This window comes from Crotalus tigris, unplaced genomic scaffold (genome assembly GCF_016545835.1).
Source record: "Crotalus tigris isolate CLP2741 ecotype Arizona unplaced genomic scaffold, ASM1654583v1 scf7180000018432.44079421565:4894166, whole genome shotgun sequence".
NCBI lineage: Eukaryota > Metazoa > Chordata > Lepidosauria > Squamata > Viperidae > Crotalus > Crotalus tigris.
Window position 1 is genome coordinate 4,019,085 of NW_024096999.1, and position 25,324 is coordinate 4,044,408.

General features: G+C 41.2%; 1 protein-coding gene across 1 annotated transcript in view; it reads left to right on the forward strand.

Annotated features, from left to right (window-relative positions):
- ITFG1 (integrin alpha FG-GAP repeat containing 1) overlaps positions 1-25,324 on the forward strand; it is an 84,276-nt gene that overhangs the window by 34,248 nt on the left and 24,704 nt on the right. Inside the window, exons 9-14 of the mRNA XM_039352451.1 lie at positions 1,734-1,828; positions 4,531-4,703; positions 16,050-16,200; positions 16,436-16,544; positions 20,981-21,024; positions 23,227-23,305. Of these exons, the coding sequence (XP_039208385.1) occupies positions 1,734-1,828; positions 4,531-4,703; positions 16,050-16,200; positions 16,436-16,544; positions 20,981-21,024; positions 23,227-23,305 (651 nt within the window). The remainder of the gene's footprint in view (positions 1-1,733; positions 1,829-4,530; positions 4,704-16,049; positions 16,201-16,435; positions 16,545-20,980; positions 21,025-23,226; positions 23,306-25,324) is intronic.

Consider the following 25,324-nt stretch of genomic DNA (forward strand, 5'->3'; position numbering starts at 1 on the left):
ATCGCTTAACGGTGGCAAAAATGAAGCAAAACTCACTCAGCTGTCTTGCTTAGCAACGGAAATTTTGGACTCAATGGTGGTCGTACATCGAGGACTACCTATATTTGTTTGCTGCTGTTTGTTAACCCCCTGCATCTTCCTGCATCTCAAAATGATATACTTAGTTCCCCTTATATCCCTGCAAAAAGAGGTTGAACTAAAAGTGTGTGGCTGGGTGAAGCTGGTGAGTTTTATGCCCAGATCAGTAACAAATATCTCTTTAAAGCTCCAGCCATTCCATCTGAGACTTCATTATTAAACAGCTTTAAAGTCTCCTTATCCCTACTGATGTAATCCAATCACCTCTCTTAACATGGGCGATAAGCCTCTTCTACAGCAGTACGATGAACAAGCTTCCTAGCTGTCAACAAAATCAGAATCGGAATACAGCTGGGATGGACCTTGGAGGTCTTCTAGTCCAGGGCTTTTCAACCAGTGGTACGAGTACCACCTGTGGTACATTGGCACCTGGCAGGTGGTACGCGACCATCCTAGAAAAGTGGTAGTTGAACCGGTGGCAGCACCGCACAAGCCTGAGCGAGAGATGGCTAGAGCTACAGGGCTGTCAGGGCTCAGCGGAAGCGCCAGGATCAGCGCTTCTTTGGGACTGTCAGGGCTCAGTGGAAGCGCCAGGATCAGCACCAGGCTCCAGCTGGAATTCGGCACTGATCCTGGTGCTTCTGCTGAGCCCAGAAGAAGCGTCAATCAGCTGGAATGTTGCAGCATCTCCAGGGTCTTGTGATTTACATTCAGATGCTTGGCAACTGATTCATATTTATGATGGTCACAGTGTCCCAGGGTCATGTGAAGTGACCAAAACCTGCTGCAACCACCCAGCAGACAGGGGGAGTAAGAACCAAACCCCCCGACCCCACCCCCGCTGCCAATCCTCAACAGAAATGCTCACAACAATGAAAACCTTGGACAGGAGGAAGAGCGCCGCCGGGCGGGCAGGCAGGTGTCTTGCTCGGCTGTGACTTGGGAGGCACTTTTTTCAGTGCCATTGTAACTTCGAACAGTCACTAAGCGAACTGTTGTAAGTCGAGAACTACCTGTACTTTATCACTTTTTTCCTTTTGGGGGGGTCATCAAGTTTTTGACTCCTTGCTAGGCGACTGGTGGTACTCAGATGTTGCCATATCCTAAAAGTGGTACAATGGGTGAAAATGTTGAAAAGCCCTGTTCTGGTCCAGCCCCCCTGCTCAACCAGGAGACCCTCTCTCATTTCAGACAAATGGCTGTCCAGTCTCTTCTTAAAAACCTCCAGTGATGAAGCACCCACAACTTCTGGAGGCAACTTCTGTTCCACCTGTTTAATTGTCCTCACTGTTAGGAAGTTTCTTTTTAATGCCAGATTGCTTCTCTCTTTGATTAGTTTCCATCATCGTTTCTTGTCCTGCCTTCTGGTGCTTTGGAAAATAAATTGAATCCCTCATCCTTGTGGCAGCCTCTCAAAGTTTCAGCTTTTTTTGTGGGGGGGGGGGTTGAACCCTCAGAAGAGCAAGATATTGGGCTGACAAGGTGAGGGATCACAACTTCTCTTCCATTACCAGGGTGCTTTCTTTGTTTATATCTTACAAATATTTACTGTCTCTGTGTATGCGTAGTTGTTGGTTTTTTCCCCCTAGTGATAAAAAGGACATTTTTGTAGCCCGCTAAGCTGAATTATTTTTATCTTCCTCTTGTTTTGCCAGATGGTGACGGGCAGACTGAACACTTGCTGCCAGCTTGTGCAGATGCAGCTTGTCAAAAAAGTGTCATCTACCTATCTAAACCGGGACTGGATGAGGTACGCTGTGCTGCTACTGTACCTTGAATTTGAATGCGTAGTATATTAAAAATGAGCCAGTAACAAGGTTGGAAGTTGCCTCCAAAAGGCACAGTAATCAGGGGCAACTTTATAAAGCAGTCAGGTTCGCTGTAGCAAACGTAGAAGTTACAGGTAGAGCTTGATTTACAGCCCTAGTTGGGCCCCAAATATCTGTTTGCTAAGTGAGACGGTTGTTAAGTGAGTTTTATCCCATTTTACGACCTTTCTTGCCACAATTGCTAAGTGAATCGCTACAGTTGTTAAAGTAGTAGCACAGTTGGTAAATGAATCTGGCTTTCCCCCAATGATTTTGCTTGTCAGGGGTTAGCAAAAGGGGATCACGTAATTCTACAGCAGGGGTCCCCAACCCCCGGTCCGTGGACCAGTACAGGGCCGCGGCATGCCAGCAACCGGTCTGCACAAACAAGCAAAGCCCCATCCACGGGATGCAGGCAGCACACAAAACCACGCACTCTCCGGTCTATGGAAAAACCTCTCTCCACGGAACCGGTCCCTGGTTCCCAAACGGTTAGGAACCTCTGCTCTAGAGCACTGCAACCCTCATAAATACGAGCCAGTTGCCAAGTATCTGAATTTTGATCACCTGATCATGGGGATGCTGCAATGGTCATAAGTGTGAAAAACAAGCTTAAGTCACTTTTTCCAGTCCCATTGTAACTTTTGAACGAATGTTTGTACGTCAAGGACTACCTGTGTGCACATTTTCAGATTCCAGGAATGTGTTGTTCTTTAGCCATAATCTCGGTCCTCTCAATGTTTATCCTCAAAGAATGTCAGGTGCAGTGGTGTATATTTATCATATTTCTTAAGCAGTGATTATATGTTCTGACAGGAGAACCGTAGGAACCAATTTCTGAGGTAAAGTTATTTCAAGACTGGATAGGATAATTAGAGAGTTTTTTTCCTTGAAGACTACCTTATCAGGAATGCTTATACGTAGAACTGGGTCTACGTTGGCCAACTTGGATAGACTTCCATTTCTTTTATAGCCTTACTCTCAGAAAAGTAGCAGGCCTTCACATATGGCTCCATTGTTCACCCTCTACTCCTAGTTTACCACATTGGAGCCAAATATCATGGCCTTTCCTTTCAGCAGTTAGAAAAATGAAGAGCTTCTTTGTCATTACGCTTGCTTTAAACATTTTCATTAAAAACAACTGGAATTTTTGAAAATGACTTCAGACTACCATCATCTAAAGAAATGGGCTAAAAAAACTTCTTTATATTTTTTACATTGTTCTGTGTTCTTGAACATTGTTTTCTCAGAAATATTGGAATAGGATTCATGTCCTAATGCAGAAGATTCTTAAAGGGAATATTAAAAAATAAAAGCAGAAACTTTTCTTTTGGATTTAATGGAAAAGGGCTTGGGGGGGGGGAAATTGGAACTTTGATGTTATATATGTTGACGGCAGCAAGATTACTTTATGCATAAAAATGGAAGGATGCTTTGATTCCCACAGTGGATGAATGGCTGCAAAAATGGATGGAGTTAGCAGAGATGGCTAAAATGACTGCTTTGATTAAAGAAAAAAACACAATTACTTTTGTTTCTCCTTGGATAGAAATGGCTAGTTTATACTATTATGTAAAAGTAAAAAGTTGAGGTTTGATGTTACTGTCTTATTCTATTGCACCAAAGGGAGTCGGAAGACAACATCTTTCTTTCTTTCTTTCTTTCTTTCTTTCTTTCTTTCTTTCTTTCTTTCTTTCTTTCTTTCTTTCTTTCTTTCTTTCTTTCTTTTTTCCTTCTCTTTTCCCTCCCTTGTCTTTCCCATTATTTGCTTTTGTATTTTTGTATTTTAGATTATAAACTAATAAAAAGAAAAATAGTAAAGAAAAAAAACATTGTTTTCTCCTGCCAATGTATATATAGATATTTGGGGGAGAGGAAGAGCTGGGAAAGTGAATGGCTCAAGATCTTCCTTTAAGCAACAGGTGTCTTGGATACTCTTTTTGTGTGTGTGTGTGTGTGTGTGTTCTCCATGCCTTTGTGATTCTATGCAAACCTTGCAAGCCTCCTTTCTCCTTTGCCCTTACGATCAATTTCCTTTATCAAAGCTGACCTTTTGACAGAACTTGTTTTTCTTACAACTTTGGAATATTCATAAACAGTTCGCATCATCTGTCAACTCAAGCAGTGAACTTGCATCTGTTCAGTTGCAAGGTAACACATAATTGCCATAGCACCACCTTATGCCTAAGGATATCTAATCATGCAGTAGGACTGTATTACTATTTTCCTTTACACCTTTCCTATTACCTACTCCTCTTGGTAACTTATGGCTGTTACTGTGTTGGTTGTATCTTATGATTTATGATTTATCACTTTGTTGCTTGGAAGTCTACTGAGAGCTCAAGCACAGGAGACAAATTCCTTGTGTGTCCAATCACACTTGGCCAATAAAAAAAATATTCCACAGTATTTCTACTCTACTCCATTCCATTCTATATTCATATTCTGATCTGTTTTGTTCCATTCTATTCTGTTCTATTCTCTATTCTATTCCCATTTCCATATTCTACCCTACTCTACTTCTACTCTACTCTACTCCTACTCCTACTCTCTGTATTCCTATTCCATTCCATTTCTTGTTCAGTGAGGTGAAGCCAATAAATCCTGACCATTTGTGATTTTCCTTCCTTTTTATTTTTTCCAGTGGTTTCCAGTGTTGGAGAATTTCTCGGACGGCGTAAATGTATGGGGTTTTGTGTCACATACCAATGATCCAACCGCAGATGAAATTTCCTTTCCAATCACTCTTCATATTGGAGATTATAACATGGATGGCTTTCCGGATGCCCTCGCTATACTGAGAAACACGTCGGGAAGGTATTGCCAGTAAATGGGACCTGGAGTGCATAACGTTTGTTCCTTGCCATAGTTGTACACGCATCTCTCTTCACCTTAAAATATTATAATAACCTCAACATTCCCTGTGTTTGTGGGACTACACTTCCATAATTGCCCGTCCTGCAATCGGCTCTAACACCAATTTGAGAATGCTGCCTTGTAGAATTAAGATCTCTCCTTCTAAACATAGGGCTTGAACAGTTTTAGAATGGGTCTCTTTTTATGTTCTAGGTGGTCTATTTTTCTGCTGCTAAGTAGCATTTTAGAATTGGGGCTTAAAACGTGTTCCCTGTTTTCTGCTCGCATGTTGACGTTGTGTAGAAATGCAGATAAATTTCCATCTTATTTTTCCAACATGCACCAGTTGCATTTAGAGAGGTAATTCCTGTGATGGTTTGAAGGGCTGCAGACATGCCATGCCCTCATCTGTTTTCCTCCAGGCCTCTTTTTTTGAATATATGCCAGTTCCTCCCTTCGCTGGTGAAACTGGAGATTTTCAAATGTTAAATATTAAAAGATGCATCTCTAGGACAAAAGTCAATAAGGCTAACAGGATTCCTGTTCTGGGGGAGTGTTGCCAGTTCTTTTCTTGCCTGGGGCAGTTCCTCTCTCCTTGAGCAAACACTGACCCATTTCATTGTAGTAGGATGCACTGTAGATGCATTTTCTGGTAGTTGACATAGTATTGCTGCTCACTCATTAGCTTTCCTTTATCAAAATGCCAGCAATGCCACAAACAGGCTAGCTTTTCTTTTGTGCAAACATCTGGAGATGTTCAGCCATAAGTAGCAACACTCTAGAGCAGGGGTCCCCAATTCCCAGGCTGCGGCCCACTACCTTGGTGTGGCCTGCTCAGAATCGGGCCACAAAGGCGGCTGACTGGCGCACACATGCGCGCACACAACTCAACTTGCACAAGTGGTGGGCCAGGGCACATGTGTCCAGCTTAGTTTGCGTGAGCTGGCAGGCTAGTTAATTTAGAATTTACAGGACTGATACCAAAGCAGGATGACACTAAAGGAGGCTGAAATAAACTGGGTTATGTTTATGAACATCGTCCCTGTTAATCACTTATAGTTTCTTTTCAGTCAGTCTTAGTGAGTCTGGAGTTGTGTTCCCTGAGATTATGCTCACAAAGAGATTGATGTCATTGGGCAATTTTATAGCCCTTCAACTTCTCTTTCCCTCCAAATGTTGCTGCTTAAGGCAAAAAGTTTGCTATTTCACAACTTGAACAAGTAAATAGGAAGAACTGGGCAGCCCGTCTTCCAGATGTTAATTAAAAAATGCAGGTAGCATTATTTGTTCTATAAAGTAGTCTACTGCATAGCAGTAGAATTGTTCAATGCTGTAATTCATCCATAGGCATCTGGTGTAAGGTCGAATGATGTCACGTGGATCATACCTTTAATTCTATCAATTACAGTGAATAATGTAATCTGCATCAAGCAATTGATGCAAATTACTCGTTCGTGTCATTTGTGCAAAGATGTGACGACACACGTGACATTACTTGCTCACCCATGAGACAGTTACATAATGGGTCAGTAACACGAATCAATATTGCAAAATTACTCCCACACTTAGCATCTGGACAGAGTAATACAGTAGTATGTCACTAATTTCCAAATTGATGTGCATTTCCCACCCCCCATCCCCCCGTATTTCCTTTCATAACACTATTCTATTTTGCTACATCAATTTTGAGTTGTATGGGAAGGAGGACAGAAGCATTTAAAAGCTGCTTACTTATTTGGCCCCCAGAATTTGGAAAACTGTGTAATATTCTTGCTGTGATTTTATTCCGTGGAGATTAGTTAAAATATTTTATAAACTTAGTGCATCTGCAGAAATATGACTCCAAAACATGATTTGTTACGTGGTAGGTTTTGATCATTTATACATTCGCATGTCGTTTGTACTGTGGGGTTTTTTTTAACGGTTATCTTTATCACTTTTAAAGCAGTGTTTAGATTAATGATTATAATTAAAGTCATTTTTAATAGCTTGCTTTTGATGGCTTGCTGAAGTAAAAAAAAAAAGTCTGTCTATTTATCCCTTTACTGCGTTCTTCTATCTTCTCCAAATTCATCCCCCATCCTTCCTCTCTGCTGATCCCATATTCGTCCTACAAAACTCTACTTAATTGGAGGCTCTGCATATAAAAAATGTTAATACTAATAAGAATATGCCATCAGCATTTTACCTTTGCATGTGTATAGTAATTCCGTAACGTTGGATTTAAAAAGCTCTTTGAATTCAGCTTTCATTTCTAAAATGCTTTAGGTGACCATTAGTTCCAAATATTTAAAAGCAGACCCAAATACTTACAGGAGTGACAAACGTGTCTTTTTCCATAAAAAAAACAGAAATTTGAAGTATTTATCTTTAGACCTCCTGAACAAATCACAAAATTCCAGTCTTTTTCAATAAAAAGTATTGGGAGTATTTAGCTTTAGCCCTATGAGCTAAATTCCAGTGAGCTACATTCTGTATTGCTTTTTATGGCTGCTAAAAGCAATTCTTTCCTGGTCTAGAGAACAACATTACAGATAGTCCTTGACATGATAACAGCCTTCCGATATCTCAGGGGTTGCCCCAAAGAAGAGGGAGTCAGGCTATTCTCCAAAGCATCTGAAGGCAGGACAAGAAGCAACGGATGGAAACTAATCAAAGAGAGAAGCAACCTAGAACTAAGGAGAAACTTCCTGACAGTTAGAACAATTAACCAGTGGAACAACCTGCCTCCAGAAGTTGTGGTTGCTCGAATATTGGAAGCTTTTAAGAAGAGACTGGACAGCCGTTTGTCTGAAATGGTATAGGGTTTCCTGCCTGAGCAGGGGGTTGGACTAGATGACCTCCAAGGTCCCTTCCAACATCATCATCAATTATTATTATTATTATCGCGTAGAAAGTCCACATATGGTTTCCAGTCTCTTATAAAGCCGTCTAGTCCCTTATCTCTAATCAAATCAGTTAATTCCACCATCTCTGCCAATTCAGTCAATTTCAAAATCCATTCTTCAACAGTCGGCATCTTTTCTCCTTTCCAGTGCTTGGCGTGTCCAATCCTCGCAGCCGTCGCCATGTGAAGGAATAGAACCCCAAATTGTTTTTCAGTTGGCCTGTCCGTCAGTAACTACTTTAAATCGAGATGGCGAGTTTCTGGTGGGTGAATATGTAAGAGACTGAAAAGAAAGCCTGCTGCGAGAAGCTCAAATATTTATTTTTCTAGTTCTTTCCCAATGTGCTGGGGTTCCAGAAGAACTCACCTGTTGATGATGTCTGCCTGAAAGAAAGAAAGCCTGTTTCTTATAAAGCAGTGGTTCTCAACCTTTTGAATGCCGCGACCCCCAACCGGTTGTAAGTCGAGGACTACTCAACTGGTGCAGCACCGTTTGCAGAATGGGACTTTTGGCGGGCTCAGCAGGGCAGAGACAGCCTGGACAATTCCTATTGGCTTTTGAAAGCCAATAGAATTAGACTCTATTCAAGAGAGTCTATTCTATTGGCTTTCAAAAGCCAATAGAATAAAAAGGAGTAGCACAGCTAAGGAAAAGGGGGACAAAATGGCGGACTGCGTTGTTTGGTGACCCCCGTGAAATGGTCGTTCGACCCCAAATGGGGTCCCGACCCACAGGTTGAGAACCACTGTTATAAAGTGTGCCTTAATGTTGCATGACTTTAAAAAAAAAAAAAGTCAAATTTTACAATCTGGAAATAACTAGTACAATGAAGGAGTTGGTTTTATTCTGCTCTCTGTGCATGACAGCCGCCTACATAGCATTCAGAATAAGAATGACATTTTCTTGTATAATTCTAATTGGGAATACACTAACTGACTACACTCACTGTGCTCATTCTCCAACTGACATAGCCCCGCGCTGATTACTAATCACTTTAGTGGCTTTCAGTGTTTTTTAATAAGACGAGAGAAAGGGAATGTTTTTCCAATAAAATTTTATGAAATCAAACAGAAGAACAATTGAATGAAGCTGCTGGTAGCCTTAAGGCCACCTTAAGTCTCTTGATGATTAGATGGCCTTAGACAAAATAGGCCATTGATTGATAAAGAAAAAAAACTCTAATTACAACAGGCTTATCAAATCAGCAAAGTTAAAGCTGCCATCTTTACTGTTTTAGTATTGCCGGACTAGCGGATATTCTTGAATATTATCAACACTTAATGAATTTTGAGGAAAGGATTACGCAAGTTAAGAAATATGTCAGTGTTGCATGTCAGAAAGAGCGTGTAAATGTCTAGTAGCGGTATCAGCTCTGGGAAGAGGTCAGGTCCACCTGTTCATGGAAAAACTTCTTCTTGTGCCATATCCGTTATCAGACGTTGGCGATCATGTTGGCGATCCTGTTTTTATCAGCAGCCGCACAAAAAAGTGCTGCTGAGTTTTGTCCAAACCAGTCCCTTAGATTTGAAGCCACAGTGTTCTTCTTCTGCCTGGACCTCATTTGCCTTCCATCTTTCCCTGGAGGATTAAATGGAGTATGCCGTATTTTTCTGGGTGTCTCATCACATGTCCAAAATATTCTAATTTTCGTTTTTTAATTGTTTTGATGATTTCCCTTGGCTTTCCCAGGCAGCTTATCACGTCCTCATTTCTGATCTTGTCAACCCAGCGTATACGTAACAGCCGCCTGTAAATCCACATTTCAGATGCTTCTAGTCTCTTCAGGTGGCCTTGTGTCAGAGACCAACTCTCTAGTCCATAGAGTAGGATAGAAAAAATATAGCATCTGACAAGCCTGATTTTCAGTCTTAGGCTTATGTCGTGAGTGCAGAAGACCTTTTTCATTTTGAAGAATGCTGTTCGAGCTTTCTCTATCCTTGTCTTTACTTCAGTGGTCATGTCCCAGCTTTCATGTAAATTAGAACCGAGATGCGTGATCCTTTCAATTTTTTCTAGGGGTATTCCTTCTGAATTTAGTGGTGGTAAATTAATAGGTTATTTGCTGACGACCATGATTTTGGTTTTTGAGGTGTCACATTCTGTTTATATATCTGTGTACCCCAAAGTTACCAGTTATGCTTCTATTCCCCTTACTCTCGTCGCTGAGTCCTGCTCTTCACAGCAGATTACTTTGCAGAGGTGTGTACTGCGATCCTTATATTTGCTGCTTTGGTCTGTAAGCATGCAAGGCAACCCCTTGTACACCCAATCAAGTCTGCCTGCTCTAGAAACATCTCTAGAAGACACTTTTATTTGGTGATAGGAAGCAAGGAGAGACAGATAAGAAGGAGAAAGAAACCAATTTCTGAATAGATGAAAACAAATCCCATTTTTGAATCTAAAGTTGTGATTCTTGGCAACAGACAGTTAGCGCCATCCAGTGCTGCTCATTGCCCCTTGGTTAGGGCTTGTATCTTCTGTCTCACTCTTCTGAAGGAGGATTGAGTTTATTTTGCTGGATTGACACTAAGCGTCTTCACACTAAGGACAGGAGAGAAAGTGGCTAAAGGCTGGTGTTGTTGCATGAATCCAGCATCGGCCGTGACGCATCCCTGGTGTTCCTTAGAGATTAATGTTCTCCAAAATGCGTTTCTCGAAATACAGGTCAGCCCGTGTCACCCATCTGTGGATTCCCATTTCTGAAGCACAAACGAAATGAATGTGGTCCTCCAGAGTGTAAAAATGTGTACGTTCATGCATTTTCTCCCTCAGCGTAAATCATTGCTTGGGATAAGTATGACGTTAGGCGTTGATGAGCCTCCTTTGTTTCTTGAACTTTTTCTTCTGAATTTTTGAATATGCATGACATTTCTTTGCTTTCTCTAACTCTGTAGCATGACCTTCAGATACACTCGTGTTAGTGTTCTGCCATTGCATTTATAATATCAGCACTTCTTTGTTTAGAAAGCAAAGGCTGAAAGAGTTTGCTGATTACTGTAATCCAGAAAAACATATGTCCTTCACCCCAAATAAACTAAACATTCCGGTGCATATAAGGGAGGAACCCAAAAAAAGGGTTTTTTTTTTTTTTCTTAATTCTATATGATTTCCAGATTCAGTTAAGGAACATTTATTAACGGGCCTTACTTGCAGTGGAAGTTAAAAGCTGTCGAGAAAGCCAGGGATTTTTCAAGAAGGCAAATTGTTCCGACTTTTAAGTAGTAATTGTACACAGCTGCCTAATTGGAGATAATTTCAGCAAGATGTCAACCCTTGTTTCAACGTAGGAAGAGAAAAGAAAAGTAACAGGAATGGTACAGAATAAAAACACATTTCTTGGTGGGGTGAAGAAAACTGCTTCAAGAAACAGAGGTCTACGTTAAGGTCTGGGATTCAGTCCCAGGAAATATGGTTGTGGCATAGCTTATCCCTTAAAATTGTTTGTTGTCCACAGCCCAGATTCACCGTTGGTGAGATAGGCAGCTATATAAATTGGATGGGTGGGTGGGATGGGATGGATGGATGGACGGACAGACAGACAGATAGAGATGAATTGAGATGGATGGATGGATCGGATGGATGGATAGAGATGAATTGAGATGGATGGATGGGTGGGTGGGTGGGTGGATGGATAGATAGATAGATAGATAGATAGATAGATAGATAGATAGATAGATAGATAGATAGATAGATAGATAGATAGATAGACAGATAGATAGATATAGATTGAAATAGATGGATAGGATGGATGGATGAGATAGAGATGGATGAAATAGGTGGATAGATAGATAGAAAAAAGGAAAATGCAAATCATGATAGCTACACATTTTGAAAGACAGTTTGAAAGAAAAATAATAATTTTGCATCTCTAGTAAAAGAGAGATCTATATTTCACATATGCTGTTAGCTTTTATTCCCCTCAGCTTTGTGCTGGCGTCCATCTGGCAAATTGTTAAACACAAAACTAGCAGGGGAGCAACTCATTCCATAAATTTATGGGGGTCCTTCATACTGAAATTTACTACTTCCACATTGGACTTTGAATTACCTATGCTATTTCTGCGTGTGTGTGTGTGTGTGTGTGTGTGTGTATGTGTGTGTGTGTGTAGGGAAAGAGTAGCTCTTTAAAAACAAAATCAGTTTTTCTCCCACCGGCAAATGAACTGCCAAAGGTAGTTATAAATATTTATAAATTCTTGTAAAATCTGAGCTGATAATTGGCAGGGGAGGCTCTTAGCATGAAACACTTAGCATGCCATTTTAGAGAGGAAATATATTGACAGTTGTTAACAAGTGCAATAAAAAAGCCAAGATTATTGTAATAGTTATAAAATAAGTTGTGTATAGTGGCCTAAATAAGATTAATGATTGATTATATGGTTGTCATGCGTTCATTAGAATCCATTAACTTACACACAAATGTGAGCAGGAAAGGAACTATCTTACTCTCTTCTCTGCATTTATAAAGTTTTCAATTACCAGGATCTTGTATTGCATGTATGAATGTTTTTATGCGTAACAATATGTAACAATCCAATGTATAATACCCAAACATCCGTTCTGATCTCTCCAGAGAACGAAAAGGAAATTCTCTGCAAAAATTCTTATGTGTTCAAAGTTTGCGAATCAAGAGAGAGAAAAATGTTTGGCAAATTGACAGTCGTGTGGAAATTCTTTCAGTGCTTTGCTTCTTTGGCTTAATAAAGGCATGGTTTCACCCAAGAAATGTTGACATATAAAACAAAAAGGATCCAACCAGATTAAACAAATCAGATATCCAGCCTTGGGATCAACCATGGGGTCGTGTGATGTCAGCTATTGCTATTCTTGGTTTAGCTTCCACTTCAGTGTGTTGTCCCAGCCTAGTTTATAATTTGATCTTAAATTTTCAATAACAGCCAAATCATTTGGAGGAAGGCTGAAATACTAATTTAAGTATCTGCTGTTCCAGCTGCAAAGGATTCTGTTTCAGCCTAGCTGTTTCCTCCTCCAGAGCACAGATGGCTTGCTGGAGATGTGATTTTCAGCTAACCATGGTTTAAAAAAAAATGTCCTCAGTCCTGAGAAATAACTAAGTCGAAGCACCACCAAGATAAAAGCACTGCAAAACGTAGCATCTATACTTTCATTCAATTAAGACCTCGTTTAGCGACTATCTCATTTAGCGAACCACCATTACAGCAGTGATGGAAAAGAAACCAATCCTCCCATTTATGATTTTCGCAGAGCCGTGAAGCAAAGGGAAGCTGAAGTCAGATCATAAGCGCAGTCACAGTTTCACAAAGACATCCTTCGCTTTACCACCGAGTCGCCAGCCCCAGGTGTGGTCGCTAAACAAAGACTGCCCATTTTTGTTGTTGTTAGTTGCGAAGTCGTGTCCGACCCATCGCGACCCCATGGACAACCTTCCTCCAGGCCTTCCTGTCCTCTACCATCTTCTGGAGTCCATTGAAGCTCACGCCTGCTGCTTCAGTGACTCCATCCAGCCACCTCATTCTCTGTCGTCCCCTTCTTCTTTGCCCTCAATCTTTCCCAGCATTAGGCTCTTCTCCAGGGAGTCCTTCCTTCTCATTAGGTGGCCAAAGTATTTGAGTTTCAACTTCAGGATCTGGCCTTCTAAAGAGCAGTTGGGGTTGATCTCTTCTAGGACTGACCGGTTTGATTGCCTTGCAGTCCAGGGGACTCGCAGGAGTCTTCTCCAGCACCAGAGTTGAAAGGCCTCAATTCTTTGGCGCTCAGCCTTTCTTATGGTCCAACTTTCACAGCCATACATTGCAACTGGGAAAACCATGGCTTTGACTATACCCACTTTTGTTGGCAGGGTGATGTCTCTGCAACAAATCCAGATTCAGGTTACCTTTGGCTTATCAGCATCCTGGTCTGTGGACCAATACCGGGCCGTGGCATGCCAGCAACCGGTCCGCACAAACAAGCAAAGCCCCATCCATGGGATGCAGGCAGAACACAAAACCACGCACTTTCCGGTCCGTGGAAAACCTTTTCTCCATGGAACCTGTCCCTGGTGCCCAAAAGGTTGGGGACCTCAGCCTTATCTGGTCCTTTAGAACCCCCATCCAAGGAGGCCCCAGTGGTGATGGGTTAAAGGATTTAAAGGGTACGTTGTCTGCCTGCAGCCTTGCTGTACTGGACATCAACTTACATCACTGTAAATTGCCAGATTCCCCCCACCTTCCCCCCCCCCACACACACACGCCAGGGTCTATTTTTGGAGTGCAGCTGCTTCAGGCTGGCTGAACTTTTTCGCATGTTGCCCGGCCTTTCTGTTTGCAGGGAATTTTTACAGGAAGAAGGAAAAAACGGTGTTCCGTCATCCTTGTGCTCTTGCAAATACAGGTTAAGAATCTGTCCTTTCTACTGCCGTGCAGTTGAGTGTTGTTAAATTTTGACACGGCACTCCGGTGCTCTAGAGAGAAACCCCAGACAGGGAAAGATTTCACTTTCCAACACGTCCTACCTAGTGTCAAGTCTTCTTTTTAATCTCCTCTTATCTTTGAAAAGAGAATCTGCCAGCAAGGTTGTTGTTCCTTCCTGTTTCCATGCCACCTCAAAAACTAGTAAGAAAAGAGAGGAGGCCTTAGCCAAGGTTTCGCCCGCTACCCTAACCCTCTTAAGTCAAAATTCTTCTACACAGGTTGTTTCACCTCCTCCTTGATCAACCGTTAACCGAGTGAATTGTTTCCAAATGGATTTGAGTGCAGCTTGGATTTTATGAACATTCTTGTACTTTGCAGATTTGACATTCAAGGTTTATTCTCCTTCTTCTTCTTCTTCTTGTGCCATATCCGTTATCGGACGTTGGCGATCATGTTGACGATCCTGTTTTTATCAGCAGCCGCACGAAAAAGTGCTGCTGGCAATAGTTAAATAGGTTTATTCTCCGTTCATTGTTTGATGAGGGTGCAGATGACGGCTTCCCTGCTTCAGTGTAGTTCCTATGTCGTTTTCTTCAAATGCAATTTGCCTTCAGAAGTCCACGGTTGGGTGGACCATTCATGGTCAGCTCTTTCTGCGTGGACTTTAGCATTCAATGCCACCTTTATAGCAATGTTTCCAGTAGTATCTTCTGATTTGTTAGGATGCCTTTCTCCATAACTTTACCTCATTGATTTCCTTCCTTGATCTATATACTAGCCTCCTGAGATGAAGAGAGCTTGGAAGCTAGATTATTCTGCAATTAATCATTACACAAGGACCCACAAATCTGACTGTTTTTGGATGGAACAGATTAATGTCTCTGTACCTCTGGAACTTGTCTTTATCTCACTGGGAGGCTGTGAAAATAAAATGAGATAAACCCTGGGAACGTTACTCTTACATAGAAGGGAGCTAGGTACATTATTACTTGTCTTAATCCTTGTCTTCCTTACCATATACAGTTGAGCATTTCACTTGTGCCTGAAAAGTGTGAATAGTTTATATACTACTGCCAACTTGGCGTAGCTCATGAAATAAAGCTTTTCAGTAATTTTATGTATAAAATTCCAAATGATGATTGATATAGATAGATAGATAGATAGATAGATAGATAGATAGATAGATAGATAGATAGATAGATAGAGAGAGACATAAAAAAAATGGAGGTAGAACATAATGAGACCTACACCCTAGGCTGGGTGTAAATATTCATAAAGTGCAATAAAGGAATATTCTTGAGATGATAATACAGAATTTTGTTTAAAGTACAAAGCTGACTAATGTGAAGCCAGAGTGTTATGTATTTTAGAGATAGTAGATGACGAAGATGCTTCTAGTACAGTATAATTCAGGGGTGTCCCCTGCTTGGCAACTTTTAAGACTTGTGGATTTCAATGCCTAGAATTCCCCAGCCAACATGGGTTGAAGTCCACAAGTCTTAAAAGTTGCCAAGCTTGGACACCCCTGCTATTGTTGATAGCTCTTTTTCTTCTATTTCCAAAACTTGGATTTCATTCTTATCGTATCCTATACCTACATTATACAACAATCAGTATTGTTGTATAATATAAGTATATTGCAGTATTGTGATGTAGTATTGGCCAAGTATTCTTCAACTTTAAAGATCTGTGGGCACGTTTGGCTGCCTTTAACATCCACTTTCAAAGAAACCAGATATTTTGCTTACTGTAGCAAAAACACCCTCTGTGCAGAACTAACTCTTCCGAAGTTCTCATAAGAAATACTCCCAGCTGGTTTGGTCTAAGTCAGTGGGGACGAACCTTTTAGAGACTGAGTGCCCAAAGATTTAAAGAATCTTGCCTAGAGGTTTTCTTGTTTGATAATCACTTTAACCCCACATTTTGCAATCCAGGGCTGCTGACTGGGAACTTTCTGTAAATGTTTATGATGCTGGCTTGCAATTGGTGTCATGAAGGTAGGGGGGGAGCTAAGTCCTATACCTGTTTTGTGCTTTCCTTTGCAGCAACCAACAGGCTTTCCTACTGGAGAATGAAGAATGTAGGAATACAAGCTGCAAGAGTGCAGGCCGGGCGTTTAAGGTTCACTGGGCGCTGTCCGATCTAAATCAAATCAAGGATGCCGTGGTGGCCACTTTCTTTGATATTTACGAAGACGTGAGTTGAGCTCTTTCTGCCCTTTTCCTGCCTTCTTAGTTGCCATCCACATTTTCTTATACATATTAACTCTGATTTAAAACACTAGTTCATGTCAGGGGTCATGACCTGGATGACTGAGAATCTCCATAACCTTCATATTTTCATTTTTTTTGACTTTATCGACCCATTTAGTGCCGTTTGAGCAGCTGATTCATTTATGTGCTTTTGCATTTTTTTTTTTTTTTGTCTCTAGGGAATCTTGGATATAATTGTCCTCAGCAAGAATTCTCCTAAAAAAGAGCTTGCAATCCACGCATTAAAAAATAACTTTGAAGCAGATGCCTACTTTGTTAAAGTCATCGGTGAGTGGCTCAGTATGAAAACATTAAAATCCTATTAAAGGGGAAATCCAATACTGCTTATAGTTTTCCACCCAGGCTAAGAACAGCAGAAAGATGGCTATTAAGTAGTAATGAGGTGAGATAGGAGATTACATTAAGTGATATATTTGAGAGGAACAGGTTAACGAAAACCCAATTAATCAGAGACAGGCCTGTTTATTTTAGAACATTCTTGCCATTTGCTTTTCGCATTGAGTTCACTAAAAGCCTAAGTATAAAAAAAGTAATACACTACGAATGTTTTGGGAAGCATTTGGAATTTTTCATGATTTTTTCCTTGGGTCTTTTGTAATGTCAACTACCCAGAGCAGTGTTTCTCAACCTTGACAATTTTAAGGCATGTGGACTTCAACTCCCAGAATTCCACAGCCAGCAATGCTGGCTGTGGAATTCTGGGAGTTGAAGTCCACATGCCTTAAAATTGTCAAGGTTGAGAAACACTGACCCAGAGTCATCTGGAATTGGATGGCCTCTAAATTTAATGAAAGGAATAACATTATGGTTTCTATTTTATCCTCCACGTTACTCAAGAGTAAAAACATCAACAACGATGTTACTTTGACGTCTTTGTCTCAGGTGCAAGGTGTCGAAGCAAGAACAGGCATTAAAGGGGAACCAGAAAAACAGGAAAAAAATAAATTTGTTGGTAGTTCCTGGAATAACCATCAGCTTGTTAAAATGTATGGCGTTGCAGACTTCAAAAACCGAGAAAGACATGTTCAGTTTTTACTAAACAGTTTCTTTGATTGTTCCTCATCTATAAACAGATATCTTACCAAGCTCAAGCAACTATTTCCGTCATTAAGAGCGGTGGTGGCGCAGTGGTTAGAATGGTGTATTGCAGGCTAATTCTACCAACTGCCGGCAGTTCGATTCTGACCGACTCAAGGTTGATTCACCCTTCCATCCTCCCGAGGTCGGTAACATGAGGATGCAGATTGTTGGGGGCAACAGGCTGACTCTGTATAGCTCTCAGAGAAGGCTGTAAAGCACTATGAAGATGTATATATACAGTAAGACTAAGTGCTATTGCTATCATTCAAAATATACTCCAAGAACTCCTAGGGAGCAACCATCTTAATTCTCTTCCTCCCAAGCAACCACTCTGAACTTTGCTGTCTCTTGCTCTTCTGGAATGCACTCCCTCCCTCCTAGGAACCTGGACTGGAGAGTACAAATGGTCCAAGTCATCACAGACACACAAACACACACCCCAAATTTGTTTTCACATAATAATAATAATAATGATGATGATGATGATGATGATGGTAGTAATAATAAAGTTGGAAGAGACCTTGGAGGTCATGTAGTCCAACCCCCTGATCAGGCAGGAAACCCTATACCAGGGGTAGGCAACCTTGGCTCTTTTACGATTTGTGGACTTCAACTCCCAGAATTCCTGAGTCAGCATGGCTGGTTCAGGAATTCTGGGTATTGAAGTCCACCAGTCATAAAAGAGCCAAGGTTGCCTACCCCTGCCCTATACCATTTCAGACAAATGGCTGTCCAGTCTCTTCTTAAAAACTCCCAGTGTTGGAGCATTCACCACTTCTGGAGGCAGGTTGTTCCACTGATTAATTGTTCTAACTGTCAGGAAATTTCTCCTTAGTTCTAGATTGCTTCTCTTCTTGATTAGTTTTCATCCATTGCTTCTTGTCCTGCCTTCAGGTGCTTTGGAGAATAGCTTGACTCCCTCTTCTTTGGGGCAGTCCCTCAAATACTAGAATACTGCTTTCATGTCCCCCCTAGTCATTCCCAATTCCAGCAACTGTTCTTTATATATTTTAGCCTCCAGTTCCCTGATCATCTTTGTTGCTCTTCTCTGTACTCTTTCTAGAGTCTCAACATCTTTTTTACATCGTGTCGACCAAAACTGGATGCAGCATTGCAAGTGTGGCCTTACCAAGGCATTGTAAAATGGTATTAACACTTCACGGGATCTTGATTCTATCCCTCTGTTAATGCAGCCTAGCACTGTGTTGGTTTTTTTGTCAGCTGCAGCACATGGCTGGCTCATATTTAAGTGATTGCCCACTAGGACTCCAAGATCCCGCTCTTGTTTAGATGGGAGAAATTATCTAAAGAAAGCAAATACAAAAGACTGTTAGCTGCATGTCAGGAATACGGCTGTTTCTAGGCAGAGCTATGGAGAATTAACTTCAGGACAATCTACCGCTTGCTGTTCCTGACTACACAGCTGGGGAGATGTCAACCCACAGCTAGGATAGTCATAAAAAGAGTTTATTTTTCTGCCTCATCAGGCATTCTGATGGGAAGTGTTGATCCTCCAGCTCTGACGAATAAAACTGGCTTCAGATGTTGGGGGGTAGAAGGGGCTCTCTAAAGTTTAAAGTAAAATAATAAAATATATTTTAAATTAATAGCAATAGCTCTTAGCAATAGCACTTAGACATATACCACTTCACAGTGCTTTATAGCCCTCTCTAAGCAGTTTACAGAGTCAGCATGTTGCCCCCAACAATCTGGGTCTTCATTTTCACGACCCTGGAAAGATGGAAGGCTGAGTCCACCTTGATCCAGTCAGAATCGAACCGCCGACGGTAGAATTAGCCTGCAATACAGCATTCTAACCACGGAGCCACCACTTAATTGCGTTCTTTTTCCTGGGTTCTACAGAACCACAAATCCTAGCCGTCCCATCCAGCTTTATTAATAGTGAGGAAAGCAAGGAGATGTGGTTTAGCAGCAATGGAGGCCCCGTTCACACGTATGCACCTTTCTGCCATCAATGCTTTCGCTCCACCTTCAATATTACAGGTGGAGTGGGTGACCGTCCGAGAAAATCAGCTTTTTTTTTTCTGCTCTCATAAACTGCCCTTCTGCAGGAGAATTGCAGAGCAACAATTTTGCTTATTCACCTAGTTCAGTGGTAGCGAACCTATGGCACGCGTGCCAGGGGCGGCACTCGGAGCCCTCTCTGTGGGCACACGTGCCGTTGCCCCAGCCTCACCTCCCCCTGCACCTCCCTCCTCACCAGCAGCCCCCCTGAAGGAGAGTCATCCACGAGCGTGGCCCACGTGGAGCAGTGCAGCCAAGGACAGGGCAGCCAGGCAGCGTAGACAAGACTCTGCCCTCATGCCCCATCGCGCACAGTTGATGCTGCGGGGCGCAGGCAGAGGGCGTGGCCGCTATGGTGCTGCTGGGCTGCCTGGCGATCTGCGGCGGGCCCTGGAGGCAGTGAGTGGCCCTGCGGGCAGGCGGGGTGGGGGCAGAGTGGGGGCGGGACAGAGGGTGAAGCAGGGGCGGGGCCAGTTTTTGGGCACTCGGTCTCTAAAAGGTTCGCCATCACTGACCTAGTTAATGAGCGTTTTTGAGATCATCTGTCCGATTAACCTGTTCTTTGGATTAGTCGTATACTTCAAATCCAGTATTTCATAAGCTGCTTCTGGCCCATATTTGAACAAGGATAAGTATCTTCTGATTCCTTCATGAATATAAAAATGCCAAAGTAGGACAGCGCAGAAAGTCCAGGGCAATGGTAAATGTGCTTTTTATGCTGCTTCAGTCCAAATGGTGTTTATAGTTCGCAATTGTGGCAAATATCTGTAGCTTGGGGGGTAGGGTGAGGGTGACGGTTCGTTCTCCAAGCTTGTGGGTTGGTTTCCAAACATTTTGGTACCAGGCTAGGTAACATCTTCAGCGGCTTCAATGTTTATAGTTTAAAGCTGCAAATCTACCAATTGCTTTTCCTCCCGCTTTTAAATGCTTTATGGAGGGCAAACTCTTTTCAAAGATGCCCGGCTTTTGCAGTAAGTTATTAAGGAATCAGATGCTTAATCACAGCATGTTACAAGCTGTCTTTGCACCAAGATGAAGTGGTTTCAAGAACAGGTGTTTTTTGAAGGGATTAAGGGCAAAGAAGACAGCAAAGAATGAACACAGCATTAAAATGTTTTCTTTTCCGTGGTCAGTATGCTTTACTAGCTTTACTAGCTTCAGGCCACCCGAATTAATACATTGATTAATACTTTTTCATGTTTGCATTTCAAAAGGAACAAAACATCTGCAAACAAGATCTAAGGCTCTAATAGCCTTAATGATCCAGGAGCAAAAAAAATTCCTTTAGAAAGCTTTTTTTGCAAATAATGTTTAGCAGGCAGGTTAATTTTTTTTTTCAGGCTTATAATCATTCAGTTGATTATAAAGCACAGGGGCGTCTTCATTGCGCAAAGTGGCATCAGAAATAATGTTTTTCCACGTCATAATCGTGGGAGAGACAGACATCCCTAATTTTGCATCCCTGAGCCTTTATCCCTTCGTTTGCCTTTGCCAACGAGAATAGAAGCAGCAGCCATCTTTAAACTGGAGAGTGTTTGCCTAAGAAACCTGTTCACAGTGCTAACAACCGTTGGGTCTGCTTTCTTGTTTATCCACAGTTCTCAGTGGCCTTTGCTCAAATGACTGTCCTCGCAAGATAACAGTAAGTATGCTGTTAAAATCTGTGTCTGGGGAATTCTGGCATCTCCAGTCCATGCCATCGTTCTGTTTGTCAAAAGATAGCCATGTCCTGGTTGCTTACCTTTTAATCATTACAAGGACAACCGAGTGGGAGAAATTGAACGTTTGGTTCAGTTATAAGTCGTGACTGCATGCTGGAAAATATTATTTCTTCAGACACTTTGGAAATCTTAGCTTTTATTCACTGTTTTCATTTTGGTCTCTTTTACACCCTGTACTGTAAGATATTTCGTAACCACTACCACTACCCCAATTTTTAAAGCAAATGATTGAATAATGGGTAGTATAGAGCATTGTCTAGTTTGGACAATGGATGTGGGTGGAATCTCTTTCCTAACTCTGCCCGCAGAATAACAAAGTTGGAAGGGACCTTGGAGGTCTTCTAGTCCAACCTCCTGCTCAAGCAGGAGACCTTATACTATTTCAGACAAATGGCTGTCCAGTCTCTTTTTAAAAAGCTTCCAATGATAGAGCACCCAAAACTTCTAGAGGTAATTAATTGGTCTCGCTGTCATGAAATATCTTTTTAGTTCCAGTTGCTTCTCTCCTTGATTAGTTTCTATCCATTGTTTCTTGTCCTGCCTTCTGGTGCTTTGGACAATAGCTCTTCTTTGTGGCAGCCCCTTAGAATGTATGTATGTATGTATGTATGTGCGTGCGTGCGTGCGTGCGTGCGTGTGTGTGTGTGTATGTATATATATATATATATATATTTGTTTTCTGAGGTTTTCGCGGGTATTTGTATGTAGGTCTTTGGTTGTTCGGGTTTTCTCCCGCGTAAAATTGGAAGACACTTCCAATTTTACGCGGGAGAAAACCCGAACAACCAAAGACCTATATATATATACACACACACACACACACACACACACACACACACATACACACACACACACATATATTATAAGTAAAAATGAGACCACCAGGAGAATATAAATAGCTGGCAGCTTTTAGTAAAGTATATTTTTATATTTATATTCTCCTGGTGGTCGCATTTTTATTTATACTATAAACATGCCCAGGGGTCGTATTTTTATGGAAATTTATTTATTTATATTTATTCTGTGTTTCATCAACCACTGGATATAGGATGATGTATCTTCCAAATAAATCTTTTTTTAAAAAAGTGAAATAGTTTTGAAAGGCTGTGTAAGTAAAATACAACTTCTGAGAGCTACTTTTGAGCAATTTTGATCCCCGAGGTGTGCTGTTGTTGAAATGGTTGCTTCTCACTTGGAACTTTTTGGGGGGGGGGGTGGGTCACTTTCAACCATTTTCCTTATTCTTTTACTCTCCCTTCCCAGAGGTGCACCTTGCCACCATCTTGAGAAATGCAAAGGACGTTCTGTTTTCCACACATTTTGTCCTTCCTATTTGTATTTATCATTGCGTTAAATTCCCAAGGAAACGTGTTTATGGTTCATAGTGATTTTTACTTCAAAAAACAAAAAGTCTGTATACATTGAGGCACTGCTGGGGCCGAGTATTTTTCCTGCGTGCAAAGAATCATTCTCTTTTGGGCGGAACACTTTGCTCTTCTTTTAAAACGGCCTCAGAGTTGTATCGGCATTCAGATCTTCTAAGTGAGGTGCCTCGGTCACATATAAGCTTTAAAGTCCCAGATGGAGAAGTTTGGTTTGGTCTTTTAGGAAGCAGCGTGTATTGCATCTTATATATATATATATATATATATATGTGTGTGTGTGTGTGTGTGTGTGTGTGTGTGTGTGTGTGTGTGTGTGTAAAACATCAAATGAGCCCTGGCATCTTAAATTACCATGTCCTTGTCCAAGGGCTTAAAGTTTTTTAAAAATGTTATGTATATTACAAGGTATGTATTTCTAAATGGAAGGAAATGGAGACAGGAAGCAAATCATATCGGAAAGACCCAGAGAAGTGTTTAATGGATGCAGCCTATTAGTTAGAAGGTATTTCCCTAATGAGGACAGCTCAGCAAAATACACGAACAATAGGTATGCAAATCCCGGCCTTAGAAATCAGATTGGTACTATACAGAAAAAAAGAAGTCAGAGCAAACGCACAGAGAGAAAAAAAAGGCAAACAAATGGAGTAGAACAAGAGAAGCAGATATTGAGAATGATTGTTTCTTGTGCCAGTTTTTAAGACCAGGAATGGAAATAATGCAATGTCTTTTATCTTTCAGCCCTTTGGTGTGAATCAGCCAGGACCTTATATTAGATATACAACTGTAGATGCAAATGGACACTTGAAAAATGGTTCAGGTAAGATTGCTTTCTGTTGACTGTGGCCTTGGTTTTTCAAAGTACTGGTCCTCCATATATCAGGTACTGTACAACACAAATACAGATTTGTCTGCTTTAGAGATGACCCCTCACTTCATATATATGTGTGTGTGCGTGTGTGTGTTCACATATATATATATATATCAAACGAGCCCTGGCATCTTAAATTACCATTGCATCTTTCATATATGTGTGTGTGCGTGTGTGTGTGTGTGTGTGTGTGTGTATAAAACATCAAATGAGCCCTGGCATCTTAAATTACCATGTCCTTGTCCAAGGGCTTCGGGATTGCAAGGAATCCTGAACGTGGATTAAGAGCTAAAAGCAATATAAGTCCTGAATATTCCTAGCCAGGTAATAAGAATATCCTCTAAAAGTTGGGGAAATGAAATGCATTTATTTATTTATTTTAAAAAAAGGGGAGGGGGAATAGGGAGAGGCTTTTCTAAAAAAAGAAAGAGAATAGATCAGTGATGGCGAATCTTTTAAAGACTGAGTGCCCAAACTGCAACCCAAAACCCACTTATGCATCGTCGAGTGCTGGGTGGGTGTGGCCCATTGGGTGGGTGTGGCCCATTGGGTGGGCGTGGCCCATTGGGTGGGCATGGCTGCGGTGGTAACGGCAGACTGAGTGGGACTAAAAAGTTCAATCAATCAATTTCAACTTTGCAAGACCTTTTTTTTTCCCCACAAGAAGTTGAAACTGACTGATTGAACCTTTTTTTTTTTTTTTCCCCACACAGCAGCGGAGGCCTAAAGCGAAAAGGTTTTATAAAACCCAGCTGAAGGCCTAGGACTGGGGCGACGGTGCACGTGCCATAGAGAGGGCTCTGAGTGCCACCTCTGGCACCCGTGCCATAGGTTCGCCACCACTGGAATAGATCATTGCTGTTGACTTCCTCTTAAGGCAGGGAGCACAGAATTAATGCAGCTTTAAATAAATGCATTGTGACTTTACTTGGGGCTTAATTGCACTCATTGGATCTATTTATGCATCCGTATATTTTTCCCTATTTTTTTCCTACTGCTAATGAATAATAATAGAGTCAGCACTTTCCCAGGCTTGCATATTTTAATATTTTGGGGGAGCTAGCACCACGATCACATACAGTGTTGTGGAACAGCTGGCTGCAGGTACCCATATAATTAAGGAGATTATAATAAGCATTTCGTATACCGTATTTAACCACTCCAAACTGGTAACAGACTGGATCTCAGCAGGAGAACTGTCAGTCTGGCTGGTTTTATAATCATCTGGGCTTTTAATAAATTAAAATATTTTTAGCACACATATGGTAAGAAAAACCTGTCCCTTGATAGAAGGACAGAGAGAAATATAAATCATAACGAAGGCTGAGTCTCTAGAGCGCTTTTTTCCCTGGAAAATGAGCTCAACTAAATTTCCAGGGAAAATTTAGACATTCATAGGCTAACCCAGGCCAATGGCCAGCACGATCAATAAGGGAAAACTTTGGCTATTCTGGTCTTTTTATTATTATGATGATGATGATGATTCAGTGTAGACTTTTGCTATTTTGGTGCAGGTCCTTCACAAAGGGAAAGATCTTCCCAAGAGATTTTCTTAATTGGCTGATCTTTGATTGTAATAAATTAAAAGTGAAGTATAAATAATTTCTACTTGCTGACATCAATCCTGAAATAGCACACAAGGTTGCCAAGTTTTGCGTGGTGGCAAACCAGGCAAAAAATAATTAAGAGCAATCGAACCTGCCCGATATGGATAGCCAGAAATGACTGAGAGTCAGCATTAACCATTGGAGTAAATGTGCTATGTCAGCTATTATAGGACATTTATCTGAAGAGAAGTTTATAATGCTTAAATCCTTTTGGATAATTTTGTTGTTTTATTTATGAATATATATGCATGAATATGTGAGAGGCATTGTGTGTACATATGGAATGAGAGAGAGAGAGACATACACATACACATATGTGTAATATATTTATTCAATTTCAGTAGCCACCCATCTCAGTCAA